Source organism: Colias philodice, chromosome 7 (genome assembly GCF_061535455.1).
Source record: "Colias philodice isolate Cphi_HAF_F1 chromosome 7, ilColPhil1 Martin Lab GWU primary, whole genome shotgun sequence".
In the NCBI taxonomy this organism is placed as follows: domain Eukaryota; kingdom Metazoa; phylum Arthropoda; class Insecta; order Lepidoptera; family Pieridae; genus Colias; species Colias philodice.
In genome coordinates this window covers 2,437,146-2,462,554 of record NC_143092.1, presented here as the reverse complement: position 1 = coordinate 2,462,554, position 25,409 = coordinate 2,437,146, and the positions used below count along the sequence as shown (strand labels likewise).

At 30.9% G+C, this 25,409-nt stretch overlaps 1 protein-coding gene across 1 annotated transcript; it reads right to left on the bottom strand.

The window, feature by feature from the left end:
- Nucleotides 1–342: 342 nt before the first annotated feature.
- Nucleotides 343–24,997, bottom strand: LOC149486932 (uncharacterized). The gene is made up of 3 exons (XM_089697007.1): nucleotides 24,824–24,997; nucleotides 5,277–6,349; nucleotides 343–1,947 (listed from the first exon to the last, which is right to left on the bottom strand). The coding sequence occupies exons 2-3, from the start codon at nucleotides 6,316–6,318 to the stop codon at nucleotides 1,475–1,477; spliced, it is 1,515 nt and encodes a 504-aa protein (XP_089553133.1). The 5' UTR covers nucleotides 6,319–6,349; nucleotides 24,824–24,997; the 3' UTR covers nucleotides 343–1,474.
- Between the last annotated feature and the right edge of the window lie 412 nt (nucleotides 24,998–25,409).

Here is a 25,409-nt window from a genome sequence, read left to right as displayed (position 1 = left end):
TAAAATATTTTATTTTATTAATACATATTTACGTAAGCTGCTTTGGGTTATAAAAAAATCCAAAACTAATATTGAATCCAATATTATTATCCCATTATATCGGTAAATTATTTTAAAAACCTTTTAGGTCATGAACTTTTCGATATCATTTGCAAGACAATTTGAGAAATAAAATAAAACAACGACAGAAAAAGTATCAATTTATTTTACATTTGAATTGAATACACAAACATTAATACATAATATTTGGAATTATGATTATTTACAATGAATAATGAATCACAAGGCGTCTCTTAAGTCTTAATTATAATAAAGTTAAACAAGAGTATCTATTCTAATTAATCTTTGGTTTGTTATAGTTTAAAATTATAGCTAAAATACAATTATTTAAATAAAGATACGTAATTAGTATAAAAATAGTGAAGAGAACGCAAATTGCTATACAACTTTAATTGAATTATTACTATAAAATATAATTTTTATAGTTTACCATTATTTATGACATAATAAATATTATAGATACTGGCTTGTTACATTAAAGTAATGATAACAATAATCTCAAACATTGATATTACAAAGATATATCAGAAATCTAGAGACCACGATATTGGTAAGGTGTGTTAAGTTTTTTATTGTGAAGGTACTTAATTTACGTGCTGCAGCATAGTTGTATAGATATGATAAAATATAGACCGTAATGAGTAAAATTTCGTGCCAGAAAAAACAAATTTTTGACAACTTTCGTGTTTATGGAGAATTTGTAACTAAACATTTATAAAAGTATATAAAACAATATATGTTACAACTTGCAATTGTGATAGTATTTAAAAATTAATATTATTAATATATTATACATTCAAACAACGCACTAGTATAGAATACGACAAAAACAACAAGAATTAAGACATGCACACATATTAAACACAATATTCGGCCAGACACAGTAAACTTAATGTTTATGACAATATTTTTCCAGCAGTCGCGATCAAATCCATACTAGCCTTGTAATAATCAGGGTCACTGACCACTTGTCAAAATAACAAACCTACTAATATTATAAATGTGAAAGATTGTGAGACGTTTGTTACTCTTTAAGGAAAAAACTGATGAAATTTTACAGTAATATGCGTTATAAACAAGAGTAACACATGAACTATAGAAATACTTGATTTTGGGTAAAACCGTGCGACACAGCTAGCACAATATACTGGTCTTGTAACTAACTCCAGAATTACTAATTCTTATAAACTCTATATCCAGAGGCGATACCTTTATTAAAGACGTTTCTTACTAACACTGATTACGCTCCCAACGTACCTTCACTTATAAAACTTTTAACTCTAAGCAGATGTTATCAACGAAAGCAATTTTATATACTACCTCCACATTTTAGAATATTTAAGTTTTACATTAGCTATTTACACTAAAACTAACCGTAATTTCACAAAATTAGCATTAAAACGTGCTTAATTTGTTACAGTATTTTGATCAATATACATAAAATTAATATTCTTGCAAGAGATTTGTTTTCGCTGCCTGATGTTTTGTAATATTTGACTTCATCTTGTGTGGGTGGAGAGTAGGAAGCCTCTGAAATGAGTTTGCTGGGACAGGGTAGCATATCTTTTGGTATTTCTAGAAGCTTCCTACGGTATTCTATTTTACTAGTATCTAAATCCGTCTCTTGATCTTGTAGTGTGTCGTCGTAGTCATCAAGGTCGTCAGTTTCATCGTAATTTCTATCGTTCTTTTGTGTCATTTGTAAGTTGTTGACTTTATTTGTTGTTTCTGTTTTCTGTTGTACTTTTATGTTGATCATGTTGGTTTTTAGCTTGTTGTCCATGATGCAGTTGAGGCGTGTGAGAGAGGCCTTTATCCGTTTGCTTCGAGTTTCTTCTCGTAGTTTGTGGAGCCAGGCCAGTCGGCAGTCGCATGTTAGCTTATTACCTGTAGAAAAATACAAATATTAGTAACGTGTAGAGATAAGATATTATTTATCCTTACTAATATTATAAATGCGAAAGTAACTCTGTCTGTCTGTCTGTTACTCAATCACGCCTAAACTACTGAACCAATTTGCATGAAATTTGGTATGGAGATATTTTGATACCCGAGAAAGGACATAGGCTACCTTTTATGGCGAAATATGTACCACGTGCGAAGCCGGGGCGGACCACTAGTAAGAAATAAATCACTTTTTATATATGTAATATATTTGGTTCACCTGATTCTGTAAGTTAGAAAAAAAATCTCTCCAATTTTATTTTTAATCTAGAAACAGTTGATGCAAACCACGAATTTGATTACAAGTTTTCTTGACAGAATTTTAAATCAAAAGAAAATATATTAAAGTGTAAATAAGTTTCATTACTTTACTAGAAGTTTAATACTCTTTCTATTTTGATTGGAATAATGTTCTCTTAAATTTTATATTGATAAAATATTACTGTATATCTATTATTATGATTAAAATTTTATTTAAATAAAGGTTGATAGTCTTCTATAGATAATATAGCCGAACCTGTAGATATTAAGACGAAACGGCCTAAATAAGATCTAAAATTGTATAAAAAGTTATGTATGTAAGTATTTGAAATGTTATTCTATGGAACAATTAATATTCAAAATTAAAATCCTCATTACAATCTCGTCTCCCGAATTATTATCGCACGGGTGTACCGTATAAAAAATCTATATAAAAAATAAACCGGTCTCTCAATTCGACCGGTTTATTTTTTGGAACCTCCTCTTTTTTTGAAGTCGGTTAAAAATTACCAGCAAACTACTTGCATACAATTGCATATTGCTATAATACATTATATTATATGATAGCCCAACTGTGGCTCACACATCTAGTTCTTGGCTCCGTACAGAACATTAAAGTGTCCCCGTGATATATAGAAGTGGTGCATTCGTTTACTTTACATGTAGAGACATTTAAGATACTTATATTAAATACAAAAGTTTATAATCACAAAATTTTTTAAATTTTTGCTTTTAGATACATATCCAAGGAGTTAAAATCACAAACTTACACACACAACTTACTACTTATAATCTATACTAATATTATAAATGCGAAAGTAACTCTGTCTGTCTGTCTGTTACTCAATCACGCCTTAACTACTGAACCAATTTGCATGAAATTTGGTATAGAGATATTTTGATACTCGAGAAAGGACATAGGCTACTTATTACCCCGGGACATAGGATAGGTTTTATCCCGGAAATCCCACGGGAAAGGGAACTATGCGGCCGCGGGCGGAAAGCTAGTATGATAATAAATTCCCCATGTTATGATGCTTTATAGAACAAGGGATTTCACTTTTATCTAATTCATTGGGGTATATTCAAATTGCTTCTACTCGTGCTGATTTCTTCTAACGAATTCTTAATAATCGTGAATCGTGATCATACCTCGTATAATATTATCTAAGCTGTATTATTTCGAAGTGGAAAAATGACAGCGCTTATTTTCATTCCATTAAATCTGTTCATATAATATATAGAATCGCCATCACTTTCCCACACTGTAAGTAATATTGCTTTAAGACGTTATGGTAACCCCCCGTGTCCCCATACAATAGCATTCATAGAATAACACTACTGCGGTTTAAACATTTATACATTCATACAATCACCGCAAACTTTTGCCAACTGCACTTAAGAACATTTAAAAATTGAGTGGAACGGGGAATAATAAACTATTTGTAGGAAAAAATATTTGTACACGACCTCTTGACATGATGTGCCGCTTGAGGCAATCCCGCGTCATTTCATAAATGTTATGAAATAAAACATCTTTTTGCGCTTCGAAAACATGAAAGTGTAAATAATTGTTTTTATAAATCCTTTATAATGGAAAGAAGCTTTAAAATTGTCTTGAAACAAAGACAACTTTATTGTAATCTTAAAGCTCTTTGTATGAACGAACACGCTACTAATTTGGACTCGGTATTTTATCTTTTTGATCTTTTAATAAGAATTTTTGTCATTGTTTTGATGTTAAGAATTACTAAATAAATAATGAATGTTTAACAAGGAAAATATTTCTTTATTATTTTTACTACTCCATAATATAATATTGCGACAAAAATATTTGTCTTCAGAATTTTGTAGCGGTGTTATTTCATCTCATAATAACAAAAAATACCTTATAGGTATTTTGTATGCTCAAAAGATAACACATAGCAAATTAACAGTTCTTATTTAATGTATAGAGGTATATTACCTAATCATAGAAGCACTCCAATAATACACCTAATTCATTCAAAAAATCGTGTAATTTCTATAATTTTATGTTTATATTTCATATTTTAGGATGTGTAATTAATCCCAGAGGTAGATCGTTAAGGTAATGAGGAACATTTCATATCGCCGTGCGTCGTGAACAGAAGTTATATGAACTTGACGATGACTAACTTTTGACATAATTAAACGCAAGATTTCGAAACGCCTCAATGCCTTGAGAAACGCATAAAATAGTTGGTTAATTGGAAAAGTTGTTAGAAAACTTTTAATTGATATCTTTACTGATATACAGGTGAGATTCCAGCGGGAAATGAACTAAGGAGACAGTCATGTCTAGAAGTACAAAGAAAATATCCTGGGTTTAATTAAAGCTGTTATTGTTATTCTACAAATTCATTACATTAATTCTGTTCATAAAATATGGGCCAACAGTTGGCTGACAATGTCACCCGACTCGCTTTATTAATATAAACAGAGTAACTATTGCAAGATGCAAGCAGAAGCTTCTAAAAGTGAATCCTTTTGACTCAGTATTTACACTATCTATTCAGTAAATAAAATAAATATCGAAAGTCGCACACTACACCTGAAGTAGGAACAGCGTCCACAAACATGTATTTCTATGTAAAGTACGAAAATATTTCTAAAAATATTCCTCGTGTATTTGTCAAAAAGTGTTTTACCCAAGTTTTACCCACGTTATTTACATAACAGACGTTTTAAAAAAATAGAGTATTATAATAAAATAAGCTGTCCAATTAAGTGTATAGTTATAATATCATCTGTATGTAGCGAAGCAGAATAAAGCAGCGTCTAGACTAACCGTCTAACGTCTAGTTTTAGACTGAATAATCCGTTAAAATCTCATGTTTCATGTTATTATAGAGAGATAGTTCAAAAATCAAGAACCAAGATACAAAATAATCATCAAATTAATAAATAACAAAGTACAAATCTAAAATTATAACATTAATTCCATTTATCACGTACAAAATACGAAATAAACGATATAACATAAAACTCACCGTCAAGAGAGATTAACGCGTAATTCGATTTCATATTATCAATAACACTTCTCAACGTCTCTTGTTTCAATGTTTCCAAGTTATTGTTCCTCAGATCCAAGACATTCAACTTTTGTATATCGTCGAACACTCCATCATCCAACATTCCCAACTTATTATCGGCTAAAGAAAGTTTCTTAAGCTGAGTCAATCCGCCGAAACCTCTTTCCGAAATAAATTTTATTTCGTTGCCATCTAGGTAAAGTTCTTGAAGGCTCCAAAGTTCCGCAAAAGCCAGGTCCCCGATCATATTCAATTTATTGTTCCGCATATCGAGAGTAATTAAATTTGATAATCCTTGGAAATTCTCTCGCACCACCACAGTCAACAAATTATTATACAAATCCAATTTGATCAAATTGTTCAAATGTTTAAAACAACCGTCGTGTAACAGTTCTATTGTGTTCTTCGCTAGATACAATCTTTGTAAATTGGGTAAGAAATAGAATACGTCTTTCGCAATTTCGGTAATTTGGTTCTCTACGAGACTAACATTCACTAGCATTATCAAATGAGCGAAAGCCATTTTTTCTAGTTTAACAATTTTATTCTTGGGCAGCGTTATTTCACGTAACGTGGTCGAGTTGGTGAATGCAAACGAAGGTATGCTGTAGATATTGGCGTATTGAATGTTTAGGAACTGCAAGTGGTCGAGTCGAACGATTACTTTTGCAGGGATGAATGTAAGCCCGCCGTCAGCTCTTACGTTAAATGTTAGCCTTTCGATTTTTGGTTGTGAATAAAAGTTGGACCAAAACGGATCGTCCTCGGCTATCCCGCCGTTGAAAACCCAACAATCCGCTTTGGTTGCTGTCTTGATTTTTATACTTTCGCAGTAACAATGTACTTTCGACACTCTGTCTTGTATATCACAAATGTTTACGTAATGTGAGTAAGGCGACTTCTCCGATTTCCATCTTCGTTTATCATTTTGGCGACTCTCAGTTAGATTTATTTCGACTGTTGCAAAAGCAATCATTAGGATCAGATACTTTAAGCCCATTTTATTGCCTTTCACATTGAAGCCCCTTTATCTGTAACAAAGAAAAAATATTGAGATTTCGATTTTCTATTTTGTATTATCACATATTGTTATCGAAGTTAAAATGAAGTAATTCAATATGTATCGTTCTCACAATAAGATATAATTATAACTAGTTTATTTCTTTTTGGAGTAAAATATCATATTATTTATTTTGCAATTTATTAGAATTGGGCAAAAATTATTACTGAAATTTGACAGAAATCGCTATAAGTACTATAGTATAACGTATAACGTAGTAACGTACGTATGTGTAATTGGTTTAAAACTAAAAAACCACAGTATTATTAGTTGCTTTTCAAATATAATAAATTTTCAATAACACAAATGGTATAACAATTCCATCCCACATTAATAAAATTATTACAATATTGCTTTTTTGCTAACGCTATCTACAAATTTGCTTTCTTTTAAAAATTTTACTGAACGTTCGCGTCGTTTAACTTGTATTGGCAATAAATAAAATGTATTTTGAATACTTCGCACGTACACTATTTACATACATGAATATATTATAAAGATAATGTCTTACATGCACATCTATTTTTCGATGTAAAATACTGATGAGTTCTTATTAATATGCTCTGATGATCATTGCTCATAATGACGAAGATCAATATAAATATAACTTATAACCGTTTATACATATTTCGAGACAATCATAATATTATGTTGTGGAATAAATGCCACAAAATTATTAGTAGGTACATAATTTAGGTACATAATCTAAGAGATACTATACATAGGTACATTAATTTTCAATTTATCTTTTCAAAGGTATATTTTATCGCTAACAATTGTTAGCGAATAGTTAAATCTTTGCAATTGTTGCTTAAAATGATGATGTCGGCAATATGAAGAAATTTTAACTTATAGGTATATTATTCTCCATCGTAAAGAAATATTATATTTACAAAATAAATGAGGTGAAATATAAATATCGAAGTTATGAAAAATAATAACGCGATAATTATTACGATACTTCAACCCTGTCCTAAAATAATATGTTAGCAGTTTGCTCATATACTACTATTAAAACATGAAACCAAATTCGTACTTATACTTTTAGGAGAACAAACATATTTTCATTTAGTTAAACGCGGTTAAAAAAACAAAAAAAAAAACTACAATAGTCTATACTAATATTATAAAGCTGAAGAGTTTGTTTGTTTGTTTGAACGCGCTAATCTCGGGAACTACTGGTCCGATTTGAAAAATTCTTTCGCTGTTAGATAGCCCATTTATCGAGGAAGGTTATAGGCTATGTATCATCACGCTACGACCAACAGGAGTGGAGCCACGGGGGTGAAACCGCGCGGAGCAGCTAGTATGAAATAAAACGCAGTTAAAAAAGTACAGTACAATATATTCGAATACCATCACAACGCAGAATATTCTCGAAAAATGAAATGGAAACACAATCCTAAATACTCATCGTCCGAAATTTTAACGAGGCACAGAGTAATAATCGAAATTAATTCTCGTTCAAATTTATACTGCAGTATTAACAATGTAGTGGGTAAGTACTTGGCATCAGGTGCATTTCTTGATAATATATTACAGCCTCTTGACAACAACATATTAAACTTACACTGTAGTTGCTTGAAAACCGGGGCGAACGTCAAATGCGGGTAACTTATTCATTTTTAATACCCGTATAGAGTATTTCATTTTTCATAAAAGGTAAGGAAAGGTGGAAATCTCAAACCATTTTAACAACCTATATTTATTTATTTGATAGCTTTTGAAAAGTATCGTGGATTCACAAAACGATGCCATTATAGGCCGAAGAAGTTCTTTAAATTGTATACATATTTGTAATTAATGAACGAAAAAGGTGTGCCTTCAATGCATTTGCAAATAGATCACCATTTTAAAATTCTTTTACTATCTTATTGTTTTGATAATCTTATTAACATTATGTTTCAATTTTATAGAATATCAATCTATTGTTTAATATGAGAAAATGCAATTTATATACAATTTATAAGTTTCCATATTTACTACTTCAAAATCGTTGACTTTTAAAAGATATTAATTTACGAATTCAGTAAAAAATGTTGATTACTAGAACCCATTGTCCAACAAAAAAAAACTACGTTAAAATCTTCAACAGATACCACATAAAGCATGCTCATTCATCTTGCACTTTATCTACGAAATATGTATTGTAGACGATAGCTTTTCATCCCTTACACAACAGCCATATATTATTTGCAATAGATACGAATTATTGATACGAACAAAACTCGACGTACCTTTTAGCAGAGCACGTAAACATAACTGAGAGGTATTATTTATTAAAATGCTCCTCTCTCGAAAGAAAACTCGTAAAAATATGTAGATTATGAGCGTGTGTCCTCGTGAACTTTCCATGTGAAACTTTTGCTCATATCGTTATTCAACGTTTTTATTACGTCTTTTTTATAAGAGTTGAGACAAAAGTGCGGTCTAATGTTTCTATTGGTTCCATTAATTATATGTATTATATATCTATCCTCTACCTTAGGTGGCCTGGAAGAAATCGCTTTTAAGCGATAAGGTCACCTTTTGTACTTCGCATCCAAACAGATATATATTATACTGTACATTGTAATATTAAATGGTGTGGTACAATAAATGATTAAATAAACAAATAAATAAATATTGGATGATGTTCCGTGCTAAGGTCGTTAATTATCGTGGAAAGATCATAGACTACAGGCCCGTGTTGAAAAAATTATGGGTCATTTGACCCACCACCTGACCTATCTAGAATGATATAAGAGCATAAAATAATAAGATTCAGCACTATGACGTCACTTGTAAGCTGTCCACCTGAGTGCAGATGAGAATTCGAAGGTTCAGGTAGAGATTTTCTCCCCTTGTCTCCATGATTTTTGTACGGCGTTGCGGAATAATTGATTAAAAGTAGTATAGAAATAGTATGACACAGATGCCGTACAAAATCAAATGACCAAATTTACCCCGGCAACTGTCGAAAAATAAAAATAAATTCCGACTTTGTGGACCACCATTTTTGTACGGCATCTGTGTCATACTATTTCTATACTGCTTTTAAGCCATTATTCCGCAACGCCGTACAAAAATCATGAAGACAAGGGAAGAAAATCTCTACCTGAACCTTCGAATTCTCATCTGCACTCAGGTGGACAGCTGCTTACAAGTGACGTCATAGTGCTGAATCTTATTATTTTATGCTCTTATATCATTCTAGATAGGTCAGGTGGTGGGTCAAATGACCCATAATTTTTTCAACATGGGCCTGTAGTCTATCATTGACGGGTTTCATTTTCCTTAAATATGAAAATAGCGATAAAAAAATACTCACGATTTTATTGTATTGTATATCAAAATTTTCCACACGCCCTATTTACGATACCAATGGCTAAAGTATTTGCGGGAAATAGTTTTTATATTTATTGCAATTTCTTTTACTAGCCCTAATTCATTGAATAACTCAAATATATTTTTACAAGTGGATAAATATAAATAAATGTCTCTAAAATACCATACACAAAATCTATACTCACTCATGATTGATCTACTTTTTAATAACAATAACGATACACTAATCTGTTTTTAATAAAGCCTACGTTAGTGACATTTATAATGCTTCGAGCTAAACCCGTATATTTGTGGAATATAGAGCCCTTAGCCCGCAGTGTGAACCACATCAAGTTTAGTCATAAAAATGCCGAAAAATGAATTTGATATTAAGTTTTTTATACCATTCAAATGTTTTTTAACCATATTTTTTCTAGTCTGAAAAAATATATATGCCTTTCAAGTTTCAATATGTCCTATCTGTTATTGATGAATAATCTCGATTACAATATGGGGGTCTTCATTTGTAGAGCGAAGGTACCTTCTACTTAGACCACATCTCAGCTTAAGATCAGGCGAGATTGTGGTCAAGCGCTTCCCTACACAATAAAAAATGATGATTCCCAATTTTTTATAACCTACATAAAATTTTCAAACAACAAAACAACAGAAAGAATTAACAAATTCGATACAATTGTTTCCTTACTCCGTGACTAAAGGACTTCATACATACGTACTTAAGCTGTTAATTAGCAACGAATAAAGATGTTGAACTAGTCCTAGCTTTTGTCACACCAGCATCCTGTCATATGGGCAATTAAGCCTAATTACTTAATTAGTCCACTGTACCGTAGTACCGCTGCTTGAAAAAACTTTAATTTTACTTTGTTACTGCCGGTTCATGCTCGTGATATATTGTGTTATATTTTATGAAGTCGCTTTTCGTATGTTGTTTGAAAATTATCGTGGTTCTTTGTTTTGAGCCGTTGAGGTAAAGTAGATTAATATGGCAATCTATACTAATATTATAAAGCTGTAGAGTTTGTTTGTTTGAACGCGCTAATCTCAGGAACTACTTATCAGATTTGAAAATTCTTTCCTTGTTAGATAGCACATTTATAGAGGAAGACTATAGGTTATATTATAACATCACGCTAAGACCAACAGAAGCGGAGCAACGCAGGTAAAACCGCGGGGCGCAGCTAGTTACTTATGTGTGTCTGAATTCTTCGTTTGTTCTGTGAAAATAGTATCTAAATTGAACCTCTAGCAATTCTTCGGTTTCAGTCTATAATCGAACGAAATTCCATTTAAATTTTAAACTATTTATTAAGTACCGTAATACCTACTAGGTAATTAATTAGATAAACTTTGCTTCAAGGAGAACATCGCATCGCTTCCTCACCACTCACATACAGAGAAGTTATCTCATATGAATTACAGATCACATTAAGATGCTAGAATATTTATAGTATGGAAAGAGACAGGAAGTCGGAACTTGCTCAAAACTTTTCTTCTAAGTCCCATCAATTAACATATTACGTAAAAATATAAAAGTTAACGTTAAGGAATGATATTATTTAAAAAATAAAAGTGTTTTTAATAATCACACTTGCTTATATTTATCATATTTTTAATGGGTTAAAGTTATTTATTTGTTAGGACCAATATCTGCTACTTAATTTTAAAATATCTAATAATATAAAATAATTTCGTCGAACAAAACAATAGCAATAAAAACAAGGTCGCGAACTTAGTTTTATTACAAAGAAAACTTAAATTGAAGTACTACTTGAAACTTATATTTTTCTCAACGCCCTCATAATATTATCAGGGGGGCCATAAATTAATGAGACTAGTTAGTCATAAACTTCCGGGCTTCATTAACTACTTCGAGAACATTCAACTCAGTAATGAACCCTCAGCAATTAAATAATTTTATTATTATGCACGTTTTCATTGTTAAAGTACAAAATAATATCGGGGTTATTTATTACAAGATTTTTATTATAACCTCTGTTTCAAACTAATTTCTTAATTATACCTAATGTATAAAGTTGTTAAGATTTTGTGAAATTTTATTGGTATATAAAAGGCATCATAATTTTGTTTCTATTTGACGCGAACTTAATAATGTGCACAGAATAATAAACTCTTTTTACTATTTAAAAGAAAGACTTTAACTTACATTAAATTTATAAAATGAAACACGCACAAACGCACTTGTTTTATACACAATTAAAGCTACTCAATTCACAATCATATTTCTTTGCACAAAAACTGTTAAAATTATTCGAATAAACTGTATAACAAAAGCACAGCAGCTAACGCTAACAAAAGTACAAAACTTAAGCGTTAGCTAGGATTTTTATTCAAAGAAATAAACATACATGTTTCTACCATTCAAATTATAGACACAAAGAATTAAATCAACGTGTCCTTTCTCACCTCTACCAACCACAGTACTCACAAACAAATATAACAACGCATTAAAACGTCACGACTCATTTATTGTAAGCCATTCTTTAACAATTCCACAGCACTCCTTCGTATATTGACTTCTATAAAAAAGGAGTTCAAACAAATTTCGCCGAGGCTTGTAAAGGCGTCGCGCCATTATACGTCTCAACAAAGACGTTAATTTGTGTGGAAAATTTCGTGTCAACAACGTGACGGGTGCAGTAAAGTTTCGGAAAGAGCTTACAAAAAGGAAAGAATAAGAGCTGAGGGAAAAATTCCGACAATGTTTTATCAACGCGGCTACAATGCTTCATTGAGTGATCGGCTTGACACATTTACCAAATATTACCTCAGGGATAATATGATGGAGTTTTTTTAAAGATAAACTACCCTGTTTGTGCAGGGGCCGATGTGTTTGGTGTTTTCGGCGTTCTGAGGGAATTTCTGCATTTTTTATGGTTAGCTTTTTTATACTTTTGTATGAGCAGGTGTATTTTTCTGTTAGTTTATTATGTTACTCTATAGAATACGAGACAGGTAGAACAGTTCTAAAGAAATGCGATACACTTTATAGTAAAAATTTATACTTTTTTTGCATTTGATGACACCAGTATGTATCATAACATAAACCTAATCAAATGAGCATTTCTGTCCGCAGATATTATACATAATATGTCTATATATTGTCGCCTTTTTTCTTCTACTTATATTTTTGTACAGTGCTATTTCATTAACTTCGTAACGCCAAAACTTCATACAAACTTTCAACTTGCTGTACCGTGTCCGCAAATAAATACGACACTTGGGACTATTAAGTCTCAAAAAGGATAATAAACCAACTGCGACACATAATAAAGTGTTGTGTAGAGGCAGTAATTGGTTGAGTTACAATATTTTTAACAAAATATACTCGTATAATTATATTTTACGAACGCCAAAACGTTTGAAAAGATTAATGTCGATACCCATTACCCATATAAAATGTATGAATTCGATGTATCCTACTTATATTATAAACGTCCAAATTTTAAAGAATGGATGGATGAAAGGTTGGCTTGTTCCTCTTTCGCGCAAAAACCGCTGATCAGATCTGTATGAAATTTGTTACACAAATAGATTATAGTCTGCATTAGCACATAGGTTACTCTTTAGCCCAGTAACAAGCGACTCCGCAGGTTTCAGCTAGTGTACTATAAAAGTGGTTATTTTATTAATAGTCAAGTCGATCAATCTTCGATACAAATTTCATTTCGCTCGTACGTACCGTAATAGAGAATGGACTTCATTGTTGTATATTTATAGTATGTAAGACAATAACTTATGAATACCATATGATATTGAATTGTAAGTATTTATAGCTCCGATATAAATATGATTTATAGAATATTTAAATATATATTAAACTCAAAGGTGATTGATTGACTGAGATCTATCAACGCACAGCCCAAACCACTAAACTCATCGGGCTGAAATTTGGCATGCAGGTAGATGTTAGGACGTGGCCATCCGCTAAGAAAGAATTTTGATCAATTCTACCCCCAAGGGGAAAAAAGTTTGTTTATCTTTTCCACGCAAGTGAAGCTGCGGGCAACAGCTAGTCAAAAATAGTTTCAATAACAGCTAGATTACAGTTAAATCATCAATCATTAGGTAATGTTAATATTAATTAATAATTGAATTATACTTAAAATAATTAACTATTTTTATTTTTTATGTTTCTATTATTCACTTCCCATATTCTACACACAACATCATACATAAATAGTGACACCAACTCTTAAACTAAACATGCAGTAACAATAAAAACTTGCCAACGGTAGGACATGTCCGGTTTTTCACACACGATACGGCTTTAACTTTGCCACTGTTTATTTAGACGACAGGCGTTATCTTTACCGCACTGAAATGGGAAAACCGGGATATATTTTTATAAGGCGGGGAAACAGTTTTTACACGAATCTACATTTTGCAAAAAATGCATTGCTGCATATTTATGTGCGGTTTTAGCGATAACTAGAATGAATTGGTAAATTGTCATTGGGTATCAGTTTTATTGTTATTTATGAATGTTCTATTCCAAATAAATGTAAAATACTTTGATCCTATAAATTTTTTGTCCATTTTACAAAACTGCTCAATTTTTACAATCAGGGCTTAAAACGATATCGTTAAACGGCTGATATGGGTGACAATTATTTTTTATGATTGGAAATGTAAAAACCTATGTTGCCGATATAAAAAAAATGTTCGCAAAGTTCAGTTGAATATTTGGCAAGTAGCAATATAATATTGAAATCCTTTAGCACAAAACGAATAACCCATACAATATAATATTATACGTTATTTAAATTAACGTAAAAATGGCGTGTTTCATGAAATTTCTACAGATGTTAACTAATAAATATTTTTACTTTATTCATTTTTCATTTCAAAGTCATTTTTATCGACAAATATCACAGCCTTATTAATTCGACACAAACAATCGTACCAACTATAATTTCGTGGATAATTATGTAACAAAACTTTGTCAGTCCACATAATAATTATCATTAACCACAAATTATACAATATTTCTTGACAACTAAAGTTCTAATTACAGAGTTGGAAATTGGGCCGATGTTACAATTTTTTCTCGCTCCGTCACTGTGTTTAATGTCAAGTTGGGGAAATAATAATATGGGAGTGACGTGCGAGGGGTAATATAGGGTAATTAAATGGATCTTAATTAATTCGGACCGATACCATAGTATAAGGAGTGAAGTAAGTTATCTTCGAACAAAGGTATGTACCTACATCGCGCCGTTTGTATGTACGCGCGCACACAACGCCGTCGCTCGGTTCCTACTCTGAGACCGGTCTCGTGACGCCCACGCCATTGCTGTGATCGGTCGGTGTTTGTTTATACAATTATTTAAAATATGAATGTGACAAGTGACAACCCTGCAGCTGCACCTCGCGAGGTACCTAAACTCGCGAGTTTAGGTACCGTGCGCGCCTAAACGCCGGAAGTTGGGCTACTTCTCTCTTTATACTATACCGAAACTACGTACGAGAAAGTCCGTACGTGAGTTATTAACGAAGCGATGTTATGGATTTCGTGAAATTTCCTATTTTAGGTATTTTATAATGAGTTCCGCCCACTACATATCGTAAGAATATGTAATGACGAGCTGACATAGTTAAATTATCGAAATGAAATAATTATTGAGAAATGTTGTTAGACTATAATTTAAGGATATTTCGAAAAATAATATTTATTTCCTTAACAAAAAAAATTATGTACAATAATGATCTATATTCTACAGAATAGCAGAATTCAAAGAGATAATTCAATAGTGACGTCACAGAAGTTTGCACCAGTATGGTAAGTGCAGATACGATTATTCTTGAAGTAGTAAAATAATAATTCCAAGAATTTTGTTTGAGAAAGCTTGTCATCTTAGAAGATAATTTCCATCCAATATTTTCCATGCAGTCTCTTTTTTCCTGATCGTAAATATTAAAAAAGATTCAGCGGTTTACAGTTTCAATGCAACAAATACACAAACACGCACACAGATTCAAATAAGAACAACCCGGTATATTATGTCAAAGGTAAATAACGAGCTAGATTTCTGAGGTGTTTCCAGAAACGTAATTAAAATGGAAGATGCAACCAAGTTTTCTCAAACCACTAACAGTCTGGAGTAGTTAATTTATTATTTCAAACGATAACAGCTACTTGCTAATGCATACCAATCTGGTGGAAGTTATAATTTGTCCTTTAGATGCATAAATAAAAGTTAAAAAACAAAAATAAAAATAATTTTTTCCATTAACTTGCTAACAATGTTCTTTTTATGTCTAAACTGGCTTTCAGACACGTGTCAGAAGTAAAACTTCTTTGGCAAGATTCAAAGATATTAAAATCGTCACCTTAATCGATGACGTGACAGTATTGCCATGACGCGACCTTGAAATTTTACTCTCATAGCGCCTAAGAAGTGTCACTATGCATACATAGGAACAGAAATTGTTGTATCGAAACATGCTACTAACCTAAGTAATAAAGTCTAATTAAATATCACATCCACACATCCACACCTTTAATCCTAACTTTTGTTACATTGTAAGTTTTAATTAAAAACAGTCGTTAAAGTTTATTTTGGGATGGGTATGACAATATGTCATAGTTGATATTAATATAATTACTTTTTATAACTCACGACACAGTATACTGAGCTTAATAGTATTTTTATTCATAAATGACTATTCGTTTCTTACATTAATGTATAAATATACCAGTTGTGTCGTAGCCTTATTTCATATAATGTTTAACATTACAGACAAGGAAAGACAGGTACTTTAATTTTAACAATTTCTTCAAAACCCAACATTAAAATTATTTTTATCAAAGTATAAAACAAATAAAACCTCACAATTCAATAAGTGGCAAATATCCTACAGCACTCAATTACGAAATAACACACCCATAATTTATCCGCCAATTAACATCAAAATAAAATCGATATACGTCACCACAAATCGAGTCACTTCAAATACTATCGATACTGATCGATAGGCCAAAATCGAATGTCAAGTAGTCACACCGAGTGCAGTACCGAATGATTAAACAGACCACATCGATTGAGAATCGATGTTAATTGCAGTGTAAAAACCGTAGCACAATAGGTTCATTAGTAAACGTATTTTGGATTGTATTTGGCGGTTTCGAAATTGATGTGTCGATTTAACGATTCCGCCGAATGAGCGATGTTTGAGATTGCCGCTTTGCGTTAATAGACATTTGAAACAGTCTCATTTGGGTAATGAATCGTTAATTGTGTCACAGGTTAAGGTTCTTACTGTATGATAAAGTATTGCATTTCTTTTTCAACGAGTTGATACTTTCTATGCCTAAAAGATGAGACGCATGCATGCGATAGTTTGATTTAAAATATAACTCAAAGAACATAAGACTTTAAAAATGTAATTAATCACTAGTTTCCTGTTTATTAAATATTAATATCATTCCAAAACACGAAAAAATTGTGTTATAATGATATAATCAATATCAAATCTATATCGAAATTGATGAACTACGTTATTAGCTATCTTATTTATTAAGCACATTATTATAATGCTAAAAAGAATGTTTAAGTTATTATATCATGAAATTATGGAGAGCCTCAAGGTGCTTTCTGCAATAAAATTATCATATAATTCAGTGCTTATATAATTATCTCGAAAAATACTTAACCATTAGAAAGACGAACAATTTTTCACAAACGCTAACGACATGAGCGAGCAAACAATGTACCCACTACCTTGTAATTCAAAGTTAGGCTTTTAAAGTTCTATTTAATGGTACCGTCAACTTATTATTTAGTATGAGGTCAGGCGAGTGGGTGATTAGCCTTACCTGTCGTCTAACTAGAATTAATTTACAAGACTTCAATGCTTTTGAAAGTAGAGCGCTATGAAAGTCATTTATTAGCTGGTGAATACCTTTGTAAGCTGTTTACATATAAACTGTGATTAATCGACGTTCGATAGACCTTTCAATAACACTATACTGATCCAAATCCCGTCGATGTTAAAAACCCATTCAACATAGTTTGATTTACGAAAATTTCTGAACGATTTCGCGTTTTCATTATATTAACATTACGTGTAAATATTTGTTTGCCGTTTTTAATTAGTTTGTGTGGCGTGTTGTTAATGTAGGCGAAAATATTATGTTTTACGCGTTGAAATGTGAATTATAAATTTTAAATCGAATTAATTTGCGGGATTGAATAAGCTTGGATTTGTTTATTTTCTTCATATAGGTAATATAGAAACACAAATTCTTATATTATTTCTAAAACTACATATTTATTTACAAAAATACGGACATAACAGCATTGTTAAAAGTACAATTTAACAGACAATAGAAATGTATTTATTCTACAATAGATTGATTGTGAATTCCTTTCCATTTCACTAGATTGTTAGTAAGATTGACTTTGCACTGCAATAAATTAATGGGAAATCCAAAGCACTCGACGGTTATTTTCAGATTTATCAACATTTTATTTCTTTTTCTATTTTCACGTCTTTGTAGTACAAGTGCTACTGAAAGAATAAGTGAAAGAATATCTACTTGTATAATGAATATTGTAATCAGATCAAGGAAAAGGGTTATTGTATTAAAAATCAAAAATATTGGTTGTATAAAATTTATATGTGTTGATAGAGTGTATGCGTGTTTATTATTCCGCGGTTTTTAACGTTTAGAAAATAAATTTTTTGACCCTAAGGTTCTAATTCTGATCTATCTTTACACCGTAGAACTGCAATTATAATTAGATACAAATTCTTCTATATATTAAAAAATATACACAAACACGCACAATAATATTTTTCCGTTTGTTTGTATAAATCCTTTATTTCAGTCAATTTATTAATAAACTTCCTAAATGACTCAAAGTCCGATACTGAAATGGTAATTAAGATAAATTCAGTACATTTATTATTCATATAATTCACGTTTGATTTATGCTTCGAATGTATACTTTAACGAGTTTCTTAGTAAGAGAAAATTGGTTGACTTTTTTATTTAATTTAAGTCATACGATACGAACTGTAATTTACACGTAAATTGAAAATATGTTAACGATGCGAAATAGTACATTTCCATAAAATATGTTTGATTGTTTGACTATATTAATAGTACCGTATACGCTCTTCCCAAATATATCCTAATAAAAATATTATTCTAAGTTACTCGATAAAATAGTATATCGATTGGTAGATTTGATTAGACTATAATTACTAACAAACCGTCAAATAAAAAAATACCCATTTAACATTTTTTTATTTAAAATTCAATTTAATCATCGAATATAGAATATTCGTTTGTGATCGTGGCACTGACTTGAATGAAAACTTAACATCTTTCCAATTTATATTTATTTTCCTACAAATATATTTGTAAGAACTATTATTAGTTCGGACACGACTTTTGATAAAAGTAACTGCACTGAAATCGCTTTACTCCTAGTAGTTACTTCGTGTTAGTCAGGCGTCCAATATTTATATGTTTAAGCTTTTGTCACGTCTTATTAATTTCAATTAGCAATGTCGGCAATTAATAATTAAAGTTTAAAATAATCTATCATAGTTAGATGCAGCATCAATATAATTAGTTTCAAGTGTTATTAATATAGGAATCAAAGCATAATAGTCTCCATACTCCTAGATTTTATTCACAAATTGCATTAATAAAACTAATCATACTAAAATACCGAATTTAAACACAGCCAAAACACCTACATCACCGCAGTTAAAAGATAAATTTAAAACACTTTTAAAACCCTATCATTGTTGTGGTTCACGTTTAATTACCGACAAAAGCTTTAATTAATACAAAGTCCCTTAAAACATATCAAAAAGCGACGAGCGATAAGTGCATCTGGTAATTAAGCAAAAATGCCATTTGGGGCTTGAAATTTTAATATTACTTTGGGGTGAAATGTGGGCGTTCATAGCAAATGTGTACAATGTTTTATGTTTATTCACTTTTAGAACAGTGGTTTTAAATTGAGCGGTTATTTTCGATGTTTGACAGTTTTTGTTAATATTATGATGAGTTGTTTAGTTGGTGGATATAGACTTATAGCTGTAAACATCACTACATAGGATAAAACAAAGTCGCTTTCTCTGTCCCTATGTCCCTATGTATGCTTAAATCTTTAAAACTACGCAACGGATTTTGATGCGGTTTTTTTAATAGATAGAGTGATTCAAGAGGAAGGTTTTAGTATATAATTTATTATTTTTTAGACAAAGCGGGCGAAGCCGCGGCCGGAAAGCTAGTACTAGATAAATTAATGTACGTTCCAAAGTGATATCACATTATCTTTTAATTATGTCCGTATATCAGATTGTACAACAATCATCTTATTCGTTATAACCAATGTAACATTTATAATATTTGTAGTTACTTAAGTTGAATTTATAATTAAAATTTAAATGTACCTATTCCCTGATAAAATAAAATCTCAAAGAGAAAGTGACTCCAATATTCAACAATTAGGATTTAAGTTTTTAACAGTTAGCTTAGTTAGCAGTATTTGAAAACTTTTAATAGAAATCCTTAAATCTTTCTATTTTAATTGGTAAAGAAGAAAAAGCGATCATTAGACAGTTTCATGTCTAAGTCACGTCTTCATCAAAACCTTCAGACATCTGCGAAATTAAGCTTATTATTTTTTATAACATTGCGACAATCGATTCATATTAATTCATAAATTATTTCACAAATGGCCAGGATCTTGAAAATCACATAAGAGTTAAAGACAGTAAAAAGAAGCGGGAAGTTGTTATTTTTATAACTGAAAAAAGCGTAATGCAATCACTATTCTTTTTGGTTGTCGGCCGATAAGTTAATTTTTTTAAGAGGAATTTTATTGATGGCTGAAGGGGAAATTACGTTTAACCAGTATGCGTGGGTGAAATGAAATTCATTCTGGTAGATATGGATGACGTCAGGAAATCTACCTACATTTTCCATGTAAAAAATATATTATCTTAATATATATAAATCTCGTGTCACAATGTTTGTCCTCAATGGACTCCTAAACCACTTAACCGATTATAATAAAATTCGCACACCATGTGCAGTTCGATCCAACTTGGGAGATAGGATAGTTTAAACATGTAGGTACCACGGGCGAAGCCGGGGCAGACCGCTAGTATTATATAGGTATCCATTAAAAATGTCACTTGCACGGATTTAAAACTAATCATTGAAAGCATGCATATTTTACGAAAAAATTAAACAACAAGTCCATAACAAAGTTTTATAATTTATCGTTTTAGGTGCAGACCCAAAAAGGATAATTCATAAAACTTTTATCTCCGTCAAATGTCCGTTTATTAAAAATTAAACATAAACTGAAACTCAAATATTTACTTATTTAACAAGACTTTGAAAGCTGTTGAAGCATCATCATACGAGTATTTTATTCTGTTTAATTTCGGTATTTTATTTAAACATCATTTATTTAAGTAACTAAATATTATTTTGTATAAGATCAAAAAGATAGTCGTCAATATAAAACAACCGACATAGGTAAATATGTATGTATGGCCAAACACTTGAAACCTTACAAGGGAAAAAATAAGCTCTCAAAGTTCAAAACATAGCAAAATAATATCTCTTATCATTACATAAAAACGATTAACTAATCCATACTTTGATAGAAAACAAAACATTATAAAGCGAAGCAATAATCTTTTATAGTCCCTGTGAATTGGTTTCGATTAAAAAACCTTGTATCTAACTGTAATGGTCACCGATTTCAATAAAAACTAATGTGAGCTGCAACTGTACCTGCAGGAATTCGACGGCAAATATCCGTGTTAATGCTTACTAATATTTGATGTAAAGTACCTATAATTTTAGTGTTATATTGACAATATTGCTAGTAGTCTGTAAATAAGGATTATTTGCTAGATTTTGGTCCGGGCTCGATCTATATTATGAATACTACTACGCCCTATATAATAATCGTAATAATCAAACAATCTACTCTTTTTAATCCCTAATTTCATATTGCCTTTCAATATCAAAGGATTCTTCATAAAAAATTGACAAAATAATTTTTATAGTAAGTTATATGGATTGAATAAAACGAATTATATTCACTCCGCTTTCAGCTAGCATTAAACATAAATAACAAAATGAAACCTCATACAATTCCTTTCAAGAATTTTTAAGAGGTTTCAAAATAAAATCCTTAAAAATTCTTCCTTCTTTCTTCTTATTCTCATTACTTATTCCGAGTTTTCGAAACTTTTATATGCTACTCCAAATGGCATAGTAAAGGTATCTCATACTACATAATACAAGTATCTACGTTGCACGGAAAATAAAAATAAATAATTTTAATGAATAAGTGAATATACATTAAGTGTCCATTTATTTAAAAGTAAAATGCAAATTGTGCCACCGCGAAGTGTGTGCTAAAATATATTTTATTCATAGGTATAAGTAATAAGCACAACCGAAATGTTATAAAAAGAAAATAATGGAAAATTATACCTATGTAGACCTTTAATTTCATATCAAAAAGTTACTGAAGTTTATTTATTTTGAATTTTGACATCTATTACTTAATACTAATTCTAATTACAGTGAATTGCCATTAAAAAAAATGCTTTACCTTTATTATAATATTATACATATATTACTAGCTTTCCGCCCGCGGCTTCGCCCGCGTTTTTCCGCACCCGCATAGTTCCCGTTCCCGTGGTATTTCCGGGATAAAACCTATCCTAAAGTGCTTAATTTTATTGTAATCAGTTCAGTAGTATTTGCGTGAAAGAGTAACAAACACACACATCCTCACAAACTTTCGCATTTATAATATTAATAGTTGGATATTAAAAATTTAAATAGCTAAAAATACTTTTGAAAATACATATATTCCAATATCTTACGACTGATATTATATTAGTGTAGAATTCAAAATGAATCGTGACAATTTGAAAGGCTATAAAGTGCCAATTGGCGTTTCGTAAAGCCACCGAATATAGAGGCAATAAAAGCATAAATATCTGTCATTTTGCTGTTAATATTATGCTTATTATGTATAAAATGTATTATGTTATATGTAGAAATAGATTGTATAATTGTAATATTTTAATTGAATATATTCTGTCTTGACAACTGAAAGTTATTTTATTTTTCAACTCTCTTTAATTTTTTTATGTTAAGACAATTGATGTAGGTATGCATAAATAAAACCGTACAATGGGATTTACTAGCTGTGCTCCGCGACTTCACCCGCGTTGCTCCGCTCCTGTTGGTTTTAGCGTGATGATATATAGCATATAGCCTTCCTTGATAAATGGGCTATCTAACATCGAAAGAATTTTTCAAATCGGACCATTAGTTCCCGAGATTAGGGTGTTCAAACAAACAAACTCTTAAGCTTTATAATATTAAGTATAGATTAAACAAAGTTAAAATTATTAAATTTCAATGAAACAATAGTTTTTATAATGAAGTAAAACTTATTGCGTATCTACGTAATAATATTTCAATAAATACATTACATTTACCACTATTGGTACACGATTTCTTCGAAATCCTTCATAAATAAATAAAAGTGGTAAGTTAGGAATCAAAATTATAATCATATACGTGTAAATTAGTAATTCCAAGAAAACTAATCTGCAAATATTATACACATATCTATAAATAAAACCCAATAAATTAATAGAAATACATTTTCCAACTAACATACATTTAAATTAATATTTGTATTATTTACCAAGCCCAACGTAAATAAACATACCCTTGTCAAAATAATTGTAGATTCTAGGTAAATCTAGACTAGGTCGAAGTTATTTGTAAGTAATTTAGGTATTAGTCAACTACGTAGGTGTTCGACAATATTATTTTAACTTTTCAAGAACTACTTACATCAATATCATATATGTTTTGAAGTTATAAAAACATTTCGATTCGAATAATTGATGTGTTACCTATTTAACTATCAAAAAAGAACTGAATTTATCTAATTACTAGATTTCCGCCCGCGGCTTCGCCCGCGTTTTCAAAGGAAAACCCGCATAGTTCCCGTTCCCGTGGGATTTCCGGGATAAAACCTATCCTATGTGTTAATCCAAGTTACCCTCTATATGTGTGCTAAATTTCATTGTAATCGGTTCAGTAGTTTTTACGTGAAAGAGTAACAAACATCCATACAAACTTTCGCCTTTATAATAGTATTCTAATTATAATATTTTCTTCATACTTATGCTCTACCCTATATCTCTCCTTTAGTGTAATAAAATTTCTTCATCCATACAATTGTCTGGAAGAAATCCCTTTATACCGATAAGACCTCAAATTCCATTACATATGTAGTCTATTCATCAATTTGTAATTTTTAAGAGCATGAATCATGAATTAACAAAAACAAAAAATAAGAAAAATCTTAAATAAAAAAATGTTGTGTGGTTTTATGAAACCACGGTAAAAGTGAAACTGTTCGAACGGTTCCGAACACTGCTTTGTGTAGCGCATGTCGCGTGACAGTCGGCTGCCGAGTAGGTATACCTACTCGGCAGCCGCGATACACGCGACATGCGCTACACAGACCAAAAAGTTTGAGACGATGTAATAAAAGTTTCACTTTAAAAATCACGCTAACAGTTCTACTAGTCTCCGTAGTAAACTTCTCATAGTGCCCTATTTTTAAAATACATTAAAAAACTGTAAATAATATTCCACCTACTAATTAAAAGAAACTTAAGCGACTTAACGCGGGAGCTTGGAGTCTTAACAATAAAAACTTTTACCCTATACAACCCCAAACGCCGCCTGTGAGGTAAATTTTTTACTATCAAAAAAGATATTAAACTTTTTACTTAACTTGTCTCGTAAATTTTGCGCGGCTTTAAATATTTTATGCTCAGGCTTATTAATTCGAAAGCTTCACTTTGTATCGTAAATTTATAGATTCTATAATATTCAATAAAGCTGTCACTCTGTCATAGATTGGAATATATTACGTTTATATTTCAATACACAAACATACAAAAAAGCATATTAAAAATAGTAAATTATATCAACGATCGTATTGTTACAATAGTTTTATAGTAGTCACTTAAAACGCAATAAAAGTTCAAAACTTTTACTCACATAAACGTCATGAAACCTCATTGGATTCGAGAAAAACATTCGAATTTCAATTTAACGCGCGAAAACAAGCTATTAGAAGCACTAGATTGAAAAGCACAGATAACATAAGCGTGCCTTCCCGACGAGTATTCACGAGAACTGAAACATGTTAAGCGTTAAGACACGTTCGCACACGGCGACGGTCTCAATAAGACTGAAGGTCTGAAACCGAAACTCATAGTCCTTTAGCTCCTTTAATGCACTGTTAATTTTTGATTGTATACCTTAGATATTAATACCCTTTTAGAACAGGAATTTTTAACGTATCATCTTGGATCGGTTAATAAATGATACAATTTCACTTTTCGTTTCTAATAATGTTAGTTAATATTTGATCTGTGATTGGAAATGGTTAAGTTAAATGTACTATCACAGTATTACAATATTATTTGAGTTGGGGGAGGTCTCTATTATTGTTTATTAGCACTTATTTTCACTTTCTTTGCTACGAAAATTGCAGCGTGTTTGATATGTTAACAAAAGAGATAAATTAAAATGTATTAAATACATAAACTATACCATACTTAAACAATATATCAATAATGTA

Bases quoted from the DNA above. Each gene is read 5' to 3' on its own strand.
- LOC149486932 (XM_089697007.1), bottom strand. From the start codon at position 6,318: ATGGGCTTAAAGTATCTGATCCTAATGATTGCTTTTGCAACAGTCGAA. The intron at 1,948-5,276 runs GTGAGTTTTATG...ATTTTTCTACAG, and splicing joins CGCGTTAATCTCTCTTGACG to GTAATAAGCTAACATGCGAC.